General features: G+C 47.5%; 2 protein-coding genes across 2 annotated transcripts in view; one reads left to right on the top strand and one right to left on the bottom strand.

Moving 5' to 3' along the window:
* LOC103919874 overlaps window positions 1-3,478 on the top strand; it is a 5,012-nt gene extending 1,534 nt beyond the window's left edge. Inside the window, exons 2-5 of the mRNA XM_009327462.1 lie at window positions 118-301; window positions 2,068-2,142; window positions 2,505-2,574; window positions 3,301-3,478. Coding sequence (XP_009325737.1) covers window positions 118-301; window positions 2,068-2,142; window positions 2,505-2,574; window positions 3,301-3,395 — 424 coding nt within the window. The 3' untranslated portion in view covers window positions 3,396-3,478. The remainder of the gene's footprint in view (window positions 1-117; window positions 302-2,067; window positions 2,143-2,504; window positions 2,575-3,300) is intronic.
* Window positions 3,479-4,594: 1,116 nt separating this feature from the next.
* Window positions 4,595-11,059, bottom strand: part of ITPR3 (inositol 1,4,5-trisphosphate receptor, type 3) — a 36,037-nt gene continuing 29,572 nt past the window's right edge. The window contains exons 50-59 of the mRNA XM_009327461.1: window positions 10,625-10,750; window positions 9,938-10,110; window positions 9,660-9,824; window positions 8,975-9,167; window positions 8,372-8,467; window positions 7,807-7,931; window positions 7,369-7,534; window positions 6,488-6,648; window positions 5,805-5,966; window positions 4,595-5,452 (exon numbers count right to left, since the gene is read on the bottom strand). Of these exons, the coding sequence (XP_009325736.1) occupies window positions 5,384-5,452; window positions 5,805-5,966; window positions 6,488-6,648; window positions 7,369-7,534; window positions 7,807-7,931; window positions 8,372-8,467; window positions 8,975-9,167; window positions 9,660-9,824; window positions 9,938-10,110; window positions 10,625-10,750 (1,436 nt within the window). The 3' untranslated portion in view covers window positions 4,595-5,383. The remainder of the gene's footprint in view (window positions 5,453-5,804; window positions 5,967-6,487; window positions 6,649-7,368; window positions 7,535-7,806; window positions 7,932-8,371; window positions 8,468-8,974; window positions 9,168-9,659; window positions 9,825-9,937; window positions 10,111-10,624; window positions 10,751-11,059) is intronic.

Below are 11,059 nucleotides of genomic sequence, written 5' to 3'. Positions count from 1 at the left end.
GTTTGCCGCTGCCCGGGGTTTTCTCCCCGTCGCCCCCCCCCGTCCCCGTCCCCCCCCCGCCTCGGAGCTCGCTCGGTTGCAGTTGAGGAGAAGGTTGTGCCTGTGGGGCGCCGGTAGCGAACCGAGCCGCCCTCGGGTCTCCGCAGAGCCCCGCAGAGCTTCCCTTGGGGCCCGGGCCAGGCGTGAACGCTCCGCTCGCCTTCGAGGCGCAGGCCTGGGTCAGCCCCGGTCCGCCCCGTCGCTCGTTCCTCGCGTAGGACGAGCTGTGGTTCATACCCGATTCTCGCACCGTTTACACCCTGTGCGTTGCAGAACCCATTCCCGTCGTTATGGAAGTGGGGTACAAAACACCGTGAATTTCTCAGCGCTGTGCTGGAATGCAGTTAATTAGCGTGTTTTGCTTACCACGATGCTAGTGCGATGCAGTGTGGAGTACGCAGTGAAATGCAGCACTGCCTGGCACTGTTGGGATGCAGCAGTTATAAAATTGGATTCCAGCTACACCTGTAAATGCATTGGAGGTTAGGCTTTGGTGCTGAAATAAAGTAGAGAAGCTAATGCTTGACTTGGGCTGCAGACCTGTGTCGGCGTGGAGGTGGTGCTGTGGAATGTAAATGTGCCCTTTCTTAGCACAAAAGCATTGTTCCAGATATGCGTTTTCTACTTCGAGGGGCCATTATGGGCACCTAATTCTATATTGGTCACCAGAATAGTCTGCAGCAGACGTTTCGGAAAGCGCTTATTGCTTTTTCATACGCTCAGGACAACTGAATATGCTGCACCAATTGGCTACAAGATCCCAAAGCTGCCACTCATCTTAAAAATCTAAACTGATGCCTGCAGCACTGATGTCAATTTGTATGTATAAAGGCTTAATACGGCAAAGGGAAATGTACTGGCAGACAACAGGAGGAATGTGTGAGGAAAGAACTGGAACCGTGAAGGATACTTTATCAGTTTAATGTCTATTTTATTCATATGGAGTAAGATTTGCTGATTTTATGGGGAGGGGAATACTGTTTCTGCTACCCATTTAATAGCTATTTCTGCTATCATTACTGAAACATCAGCAGGGTCATTTGAAATGTGACTGCAGGATACGTTAAGCTGAAGATCACCTGCAGTGTGATGGCGCTTGCTCTTGACAGTCTGTCTGTCCCTGTATCCTCTCTCCTGCAGCAGCCATTACCTACTGAATAAGGAGAGCCTTTCCTTAGTTTTCCTCATTTGTGCCGAGGAGGCATTGCCCGCCTTGTGCTGAACCTGTGCCAACGTCCCAAGGACAGATGAGCCGTGTCATTTTATCCTGACATGTTTCTGTTGATACTATTCTTATTCATGTATCCGTTTTAATCGTTTATGTTTGATGTCATCGAGCAGCAATGCAGCGTTCTGGTCGAGTTTGGCCCCCACTGTAAAACAGAAAAACAAGATGACGTGCCATCCACGCTGCTAAATAGATGACTCTGCAAGGCAGATGCACCTGTCCGAGGCACCTAGCCGAGGTTTAGGTATTAGCAAAGTCTTTCCAACTTACTTGTCCAAAATAGAAATCCATTTACCCTTCATAAGCTGTTCAGTGTCTTTCATGCTGCTTTTCCCTAATCGATTATAAGCTATTTTTAGCCTGCACCGGGATTTTCTAAATTCCATCCTCGTACGTTATCCTGTTTGATGCTTTGGAATAAAACAGGCGGCAAAACTGGCCTTTGAGCAAGAAGTCTCGCAGATTTCACAGCAGTGGCCAATAAATGTGAGAAGAAAACTGTCCAGCAATATCCTCATTAACTGTGATAATATTCACAGTTGATCTGTCAAATCTTTTCGAGCAGAGTTTAAGGTCAATTCTGGAAATCACGTGCCTCGTTATTCTTGTAGGCCAAGCTGGTGAGAAGTGGAAGGGAAAGAAAAGGATACGCGTTCTGGAGCAGCATAATAGGGGTCACCAGCATCCTACATTGCACCTAAGCTGCTCCTTGAGTGTCCTTCTCACAAGCCTTGAAACGAGGTGGGTTTTGCTGTGGAGGTTTAAAATAAGACTTGGGTGACACTTTTACCCCTTTCCAGATTGCTGACCCTGAGACCTGTGACCAAATGTACGAGAGCTTAGTCAGGATCCACACCAACTACTACAAAAACAAGGTGAGCTTTGGCATTAGCCATCATCCCTCTTTTAGGGGGCGAGTCACCACCTGCTGCAGTTGGCTGCCTCGTCCCAGCAGGGTTTCTGGGAGTGTGTAACAGACAAATGAGCCGTCAGGTGGATGCAGCACTACCTGGTGCCTTTGGTCACTCTGGGAAAGCTGCAGACATCTTGGCCTCCGTGACATGTATGAACAATGCAGACGATAGTTCTTGGTACGCGTGAACAGAATTCTTAGAGCTTGACTGAAAATGAGCTCAGACTCTACTGTATGGTGACATTTGTACCTTTTTTTAATGCACGACAAGTAACATCTTTTTTCTCTCTCTCTCTCCTCTCACCTACGTGCTCGCTTGTGAAGTATCCACGCCTGAAAGACACAAGCTTCACTGGAGTGACAGTAGAAGATTGCAAGATGATACTAGCAACAGGTACTGATACTGTGCTTGATTTGAGAATAAGTCAGTGCAGGAGATAAAGTACATTCCAGTCTTTGTGGTGTTCACTGCATCACTTCTACTAAACACCTGTGACTAAAGGACAGAATGGGATGGCCGTGCAAGTATCTTAGGATGTTTAATGAGGAGTAAGTTCAGGAATAATTGAGGAGATCTTCAGTAATCTATCAGGGCAAAAAGTCGATTGTATTTTGCACTGGGCAGGAACAGCAAAGGGTTTACAAGGGCTCTTTGAGATCAGATAGCAGGAGCTGTGCGAAAGACATGCACATTTGCTACATCATTCCAAAAATTCTCAGCTTCTGTTTCACCATGTTCGAATTCCCTTCAGTATTTCTCCTTTTGTATTAGACTTCGAGAGAAAACAGGGTACCACGATGCAGAAATACTCTCAGCCAGATCATTTATTAGGTGCAATGTAGGAAGCTAGTGCAGTTTTGTTCTGCTCCAGTTCCTAACTTTGACTGCAGTGCGTGGAAACTGAGTATTAGTTGTTAGTGATAAGGGACTCCCCGCACAATTGATTGGAAGGGAAAACAAACTTGCCGCAGGCCCCGAAATAGAAATTCATTAAGATGAAAAGTCGAAAAAAGGAAAATACATGTGAGGCAAAGCTTTTATAAGAGGGCTTTCGTTCCTTTGCTTTTCTTCCTCTTTCCCCATCTCTCTCTCTCTCTCTCTTCCCCCCTCCTTTTGCAGACATTCTGAAACAGATGGAAGACATGAAAAAAGGGACGTGGAAAAAACTGCGAGAAAAGTTTTATGCCAAGAAACCTGAAGAGGACTCGAAGTGATAGGCTAACGCCCAGTTCTCCACTGTATATATTCCTAAAGCACTGTATGTTGCCATGATGAATAAAACCATTTATTCCTCTTAGCAACAGCGTTTTTGTTCAGACCTACACCTTGCACCCTTCACTTTTAGTGCCCTCTCTTTTTTTTTCCTGAAAAATCTAGGACATAGCTTAACACGTCTGTGCTGAAACGATACTGGAGCAATGTAGTGTAGAAGAAAGCACTTTGTGGTGTTAGACCAGATCCTTTGTGGTACAAGAAATGGAACAACCAGGAGATGCACAGAGCAAGTAGGTACAGCTGTGTTAGCTTTAAATTTGCTTGTGAAGGTAACAGTAGTGATGATGTGAAAACGTAGCTATGCTTGTGCTTCTGTGTGTTAGCACCGGTAACTGTGAAATTGAGGGAGGGATAATTTTAATAATCACATTTATTTTCCTTTTGAGAAGACACAGGAGAGGACTGAGGGTGAGTTTACCATGGTGACGGTGGAGCAGTGTAAGAGTTTAATTGAGATTTCAATCAAATGCTGCAGCAGTGTGTTGCTGGTCCAGCTAGCTCTATGCAGATCTCCCTCAGCGTGAGGAGAAGGTTCCGTATGGGTTACTGCATAGCTGAGGGATAAAGATAGGTTTTAACGACATGTTGGTATATAGGGCCATAAACAAAAATTTCAAGTGTGATTAGTCCATTGCTGTGGCCTATTTTTGTTCCTTTTTAAAGCTTTAATGCTTGCATCAGCGTCTATTCTTGGGAGGTGGCGGCACAGGACTGTAGTTGGGGTGGCTACGGCACTGCTTGGCTTGGGAAGGAGCGGTGTCTAGAACAGAGCTATGCCAGGACTCTGCTTGGCTCCAGGCAGCACCAACAGCTGCTCCTTTTTATGTATTTGAACAGTGTTTTCCTGGCAAGTAGTGAAAGAATTTGAAACTTTGCAGCAGGCTCTAATCCAGAGCTTCAGAAAACAAGGCTGGTGTTCAAGGTAGTTCTTCATGGTAGTATTCTTCATCTTCTGACTGGAGCACTGTACTACATTTTAAAGTTTTAACATCTGGAGCTGCGAGCAGTGGGTCATGGAGCAATACAGCCCCAGTTTGGCTTCAGGTCTTTGGATTGTTCTGTATTTCTATTTATAATAGCCCTGTTACATACCAGAGTGCACAGGAAGGGCGCTTTCTTTACCATGTTTAAGTTTTTATTATAACATGATTTTGTATTTAATTTAGTTAAGGCAATTTACACTTTAGTTCTTAAGTAACAATAACAAAAAAAGTAAAACATTACACCAGAGATTAAACTACAACACAGGACACCCCTTCACAGTGAACTCCTGTAAACCTGCACTCTCCTACTACTACTGCCCAGATATTCTTGGTCCACAGAAGGCAAAAGACTAGTTCGCACTAGTATGAGCTTGGATACTCATCCTCATCTGGTGAGTTAAATTAACAAATCCATCTCCTTGAGTTTAGCTCCTGCTTACTGCACCACAGTGATGAACAGAATTCTTTAAATGGAGAGGGATCAGCACGGAGCAGGTACAGCAAATACGACGGCTGGTTTGCAAAGATCCACAGGTACTAGTGCCACTCTTGGAATAAGTTAAATATTGCAGCCCTACAGCTAGTTACACTACACCTGAGGTAGGGGCCCTCAGAATGTAGCGCATGGAGATAAAGATACAACCCTCCACATTTGCAAAATAAAGAGTTATTGCAATGAGGAATAAAAGTCCTGTATGATTTATCTTCCTACAAGGGCATTAGAGTAACGTGTGGGTCCAGGTATCGTGAGGAATCCTGGCCAGTCCCTGGTTCCCGAATTGCTTACAAGCGCTCTAAGGAAAATGTTGACTGTGAAGCTCTTCGGCATGGTCCGTCTTCTTCTGACGGTGACGTCCATGCATGGAACCCAGGAATAAGCAGCCTCGTTAGCTGATACATAGGTGTAGTCCCCCGGTGGGTGAAGCCGATGCTTCTTCTCCGTCTTAGTGGTTCATGGTATTCTGGACGTCCACAAACCCCATCCTTTGTCTGCGCTTCCGTTGCTCTGTCATCTAGAGTTCAAACAAGGACACAAGTGAGGTAGGAAACCGGGCCGCCTTTCTATTCACTAACGTCCTCCTCCAGCGTGCGACTGACCAGGCTGCTTTAAGCATCTGCCAGAAAACCCTGCGAGGTGGACTCTAGCTGATGAGGAAGTGAAGTATCAAAAAAGCGCTTGTCCCAAGTGTCCCTAACCCCCTCAAAGAGAGCGGCGGGAGCCCTTTGCTTTGTGTCTGAAGTTGTACGGGCTTGGGCTGGTTCTGGCCGCCCGTTCCTTGCAATTGGTGTCTATTTCGGTAAGGACAGCGGGTTTCTACAGTCAAGTGTTCCTGAAGTGTTTCTGTTTTTAAAAGTGTTTAGTACCTGTTCCTTCAGCTCATTCAGCTGGGAGGTGAGGTGGGACACCAGCTTCATCGTGGTGTTCAGTTTGTCTTGAAGATTTCGGATCTCGTTCTGTTCCCCTTCCCCCTCATTGCTGACCAGTGACATGGCTCGCATCCGGGGGAACCAGTCAAGGTTCTTATTCTGGAAAGGCAACCATGGAGAATGGGAGTTGGAGGGGGTGAGGAGGAGGGAAGAGGCCTGATAGGATTTAACGGGAAGCCTGCCTGTGCTTGGGGAGTAAAAAAATTCCCAAAGGCTCGTCTTGTCTGTTTCTTTGCAAATTTCCCAGGAATAGTCCATTTCCAGTTTTTTCTTAAAGCCTTCTGGGCTCAAATTCAGAAGTTTTTCTTTTCTAAATTTCCTTTCCCTCCCTTCTTGCCTTGAAATTACCTTGAAGTCACACTCTCTACTGCTTGGTTCTGCCCTTGGTTCAAATCCTTAAATACACAGCACAAAACATCAAATAGACAATGCGGTATTGGCTGAGATTGCAAAGTGGAAATAACCAGCTACGAACGAACAAAAGCACAACAACATTATTGAATATTTTCCAAAAGCTCCTTCTCAAAGCTGTTTTTCTTTGGCAAGCCCCTTGTTCTCAAATATTTCCCCGGGGTGGGCAGGTTGCAATAGTGAAAGAGCTGCCTTGAGAGGACACGTACCTTTATCATCTGCGCCACGTAACTCTCCGGCCCTGTGTAGTCTGTCTTGTTCTTCACTCGCACCAGCACTATGAAGTACAAGTAGTTCCACATGTTGTGCTCGTATTTAATATGCTCCTCAAAGGACACTGTCTTGTTGTCAAACTTGTCCCTTTCGAGTCCTGGGAAAGGCAGTCAAGAACAGAGAAGGTGGAGGGAGGAGATGGGGAGGGGAGGAGAAGGTAAGAAGTGAAGGCAAACAAATGTGAAAGGAAGTACAGATAATTGCATCCTCTCCCAGGTTTCACTTTCAAGAAGTGCTTTTAATAATTAGTTGGCATTTAGCACACGACAAGCATCCAAAACAGGGAAAATAACCCAGCTGTGTATTCAGGAGGCTTCTATTTAAAGTACTGCTAGCTCTGCTTCCTGCCTATGTATCTAAAAGCATAAAATGCACACAGTGGCTCTTGTAAGAAAAAACCAGCTAGACTTACTGGGTTTTTCCCTTTTTTTGGATGCCTTCCTATGACTGAAAGCATTCGAGAACGTTTTCTGTGTCTTATTTCCTTATTAATATGGTGCTTTTTCCCCACTGGCTAAGTGATGGTCTCGGGAGTGATAGATGCACAGCAACAAGAACTCCACAATGTGGCCTTTCAGTTTAACACCTCATTAACAGAAGGCGGGGAACAATACAGACAATTTCCCCTCTCAGTTTGTGTCCTTGTTTAAGCCTCCTCCCACTGCAGCGACCCATCGGTGAACAGATTTAAGTTTTGCTGTGAACCAAATGAAAACCAGAAACCAGCTGCAACTCCTTTCCTTCCCTCAGCCTTAGAAGGGGGAGTGGGGGGAAGAGCTTTGGGGCAATTCCTGTACAGCGAGGTCCCAGCACTCACCGCATATAAAACAGGTGGTCTTCAGTATCTCTTCCTTCTTTTGCTTCTCACTCCTCAGATCAGCAAAAGTGTCAATAATGACCCCAAAGATGAGGTTAAGGACGATGATAATGACAATAAAGAAGAAGAGAAGGTCGTAGACAACTCGAGCAGGAAACAAGGACTCCTGTAATGGACCAAAGGGATAAACGTGTGTCTCCTCTAGCCACTCCAACCCTGCTGCCTTGGTACACGGGCCACGGGCTGAGGGTACCGGGTGGGGAGGAATAACAGGGATGCGATAGGGGAAAGAGAGGAGGAAAGCACCGGAGGACGGGGGGCGGATAGAGCTGGAAGTGTCACACTTCCCAGGGAGGGAGGGCAGCTGCACAGCAGTATATGCAGCAGGACTTAGGGGGGGGGGAAAAAAAAGGGGTCCCACGTGCTGCCCAAACTCACATCCTTCGATGGCTTCCGCAGAATGTCACCCACGCCCCCTCCATTCCTCAGGCCATGGTTCAGGACAGTGACGATGCACATGAGCAGCGTGTCGCAAGCGCGTTCCCACTGGTCAACATCTGTTTCTAGAGTAGGGGAGGGGGAAATAAAAGCAAAAAGCCAGAGCATAGACAGGGCAGAAGTACCAGACCATTGCAAAGAATCCAGAGCTGCGGGGATGACACTTGCTGCAGTGATCCAGTGGCAAATCTCCTGGGAGCAGATGCTCGTTGTGGATCTCCCAACCAGCAACTTCCCAGCAGCTCCTCCAGCTTGCTTCTTGCTGTGGAGGTGTTTGGCTGAGCACTCCTGAGGCTCCCACTTTCTTTATGACTGACTTGAATCTACCTCAACATTTTTTATGCCAGGGCCAGTGCAAAATTTGCAGGCCTCTTGCCTAATATGTGCCAGAAAGTGAGTTGTTTGTTTCCATCTTTGAAAAGCTAGGATTTTTCTGAGCTCGCGGACAAACGAGGCAGCCAACCTACTCTGCCGCTAACAGAGTTGACCTTTCTAATGAGCTCACCTTCCAAGGCAGTGGGCACAGCAGAGCAGCTAATTTTGTCACCGCTGCATGACTCCATGAAGGTCTCCATGTTCCTTTGCATCCCCAAGGGGTCATCTGCAAGTAAAAGAGACCACAGCCTTGTCAGAGCATCAGCTTGCCTTAGTAAAGCTCTTCGCTGCTGTCACGGGTGCTTTTCAACTGCCTCTGCTTGTAGCTTGCAGGCTTCTTGGAAAAAAGTTGCTTCGCATTCTCCTAGCCTTTTCCAGGCTTTGAATCCTTTGCTCAAGTTTCAGTAAGATCTCTATGGTGCTAAAACTTCATTTGCAGCTGTCCACCCCCTTCTCTGCAATCACTCCTAGCCCCAAAACCCTGCTCTCTGCAGCACGAGGTCCCTAAGTCGGCACAGGCAGCTGTCTTCTCTGCTCACCCCAAAACCAGTGCTACCAGGAGTTTGCGCCAAGGGTATAAAACCCATGACCCAGGCACAGACACGTGCGTGCTTTCGCAGCGGGGAGGGAGCAGGGTCTTATGCAATGGTCCAGCTGCAAAAGGGGACCCACGCTCTGCCCGGCCCCTCTCTAGCCCAAGCACCGCAGCCAACGAGGGCAAGGGCTGAACAACCTTTGGCTTTGCTGTCCGGCAGCCGGTCCACCTCCAGGATGAAGTCATCCTTCAGGAACAGGAAGCCCACGATGGAGAAGAGGTAGACGAGGATGAGAGCCAGGAGGGCTGTCAGCAGGATGGAGCGCCCGTTCCGCGTCACACTTTTGATGACATTAAACAAGGTCTCCTCACGGTAGATCAAGTCAAACAGCTGAAAGGACCCAGGAGGAAAGAAATGCCGTGGGGTGCTTTTCTTGATAATGCCTGGCCTACCTATACCCCCTTTTATCCTGAGATCTTGGATCACTCAGCAGACCTTGCCTAACTTTCACATAAAGCATTTAAGTTTCCCAGCTTACTGTAGGGAAGCAGAGAAGAATGAAGTGACTTATGCACAGCAGGAGAGCCCAGAATAGGACACATGCACCCTGCCTCTGCCCTCACCAGCTCATGTTGTCTCCCAGCTGACCCAGATAAAGTACACAGTAGAGATTAGAAAGAGAGAGCGATCAAAAGACCAGGAGAGAGACAGTAATAGATACTGTTGGAAGGCAGAAAGATCAGCCTACGCAAAGATTAGAGCACAGTGAATTGTTCTCACTGCTGTTATCAATCAGCCCCTGGAAGGTGTCACAGGAACCTTCTAGCTTCTAATGGGGCAGACTGGCTACCTCTGTGCCCCACACATCTGCATTTATTGTACCAGGATGCTGTAGAAGAGTTCGTGCACAAAGAGTCCCAGGACGCTCGTCAGGATGTAGCCAACATGGTAAAGAAATTCCACATCCATGATCATGGCCTTGTAGCCTCGGATGAAGGTCCCACGATTGCCCACGAAGCTCACCACGAACACAATCTTGTTGGTCAGCTGGGGAACAACCAGAAACGGGAGGGAGTGGGGTTTGCTGCACTTTATGAAGGCAGAACAGCCTCCTGTGCCATGGGCTGCTACGCTATTTTTCCAGCACATGGAGAACTTACATTGAGAGCTCCCAGTATGTTCAGAGTGAGTCCAATCCCCAAGTAATAAATCGATCGCAAGATCAGTGCCACGAGGAGCGGTCTGACACCGTAGCGCTTAGTGAACAAGGCCATGATGGAGAAGCAGATCAGAATCCAGAAGAGCAGCGAGATCAGTGGGGAATCCAGCACTCCTGGGAAGAGAAGACCCACAGCAATTAAATGGCATGAGATGAAATGCATGCTGCCAATCGGACACGGTGCTGCTGTCCAGACTGTCCAGAAAAACTAATGTGCAGAGAGAAGAAAGAGAGAAATTATGCTTGACTGCAAAGACTAGTATTGACTAAGATGGTTCTTACTGACACATTTTTCTAACATCTTTTATCAGAGATCTCAAAGCCACTGTAAATGATGGAGGCTTTGCCTGACAGCAGGTACGTGTTCTGTCATTGCTTCCCCCATCTTACAGACAGGGAAAGCGCAGCCCAGGGGGAAGAGACTTCTCCCTAAAAAGGAAGCAGTGGGAGCGCTGGCAACTGAAATCTTGACTCAATCCCTTCCTTTGACCAGCAGAAAGGACTTGGGCCTTTAGGAGTCAGAAGGAGACTGAGGGTGGGAGGAGCACAAGTAAGGGACCAGTTTTCCTGCATATGAAGGTCCCCTTTTTCTTCCACCTCAAAGAGCAGCAGATGCTGGGGCACTTACCCATGGAAGTGGCTTCAACATAGGGGTAGAAGAAAGCAATGATTATGTTGATGAAGACAGCCAGGTTGAAGGAAATGCTTCCCCAGAGTGTCATTCTGCGGGAGAACCAGTACATCAGCGGCATGCCTGGAGGGAGAGGAGGCAGACACACAAATCTCAGCCAACCTTGTGCCAACTGGGGAAGGCTTTGTCCTCCCAGACATCTGAAGGGCTCGGCTCAGTACAGCTAGCGGGCCCGGAGGGACCCTTGCCTCCCACTTCCTTCAAAACGTTAATAAAAGCTCCCTCCTCATCTGCTGAAACGGGAATGCAAGTTCAAAATGTTACTGCTCACATTTCTTGGCTTCTCGGCCCTTTGACCTGCTCTGGCACCTTGGAATCAGACCGGCTCCGTTCTCCTCCTCACCCTCCTCCCCATCTCCCACCTCCTACAGT

Source organism: Pygoscelis adeliae, unplaced genomic scaffold, assembly GCF_000699105.1.
Source record: "Pygoscelis adeliae isolate BGI_AS28 unplaced genomic scaffold, ASM69910v1 Scaffold197, whole genome shotgun sequence".
NCBI lineage: Eukaryota > Metazoa > Chordata > Aves > Sphenisciformes > Spheniscidae > Pygoscelis > Pygoscelis adeliae.
Note: the sequence above shows the minus strand (reverse complement) of the source record. Positions and strands in the feature narration are given on the sequence as shown.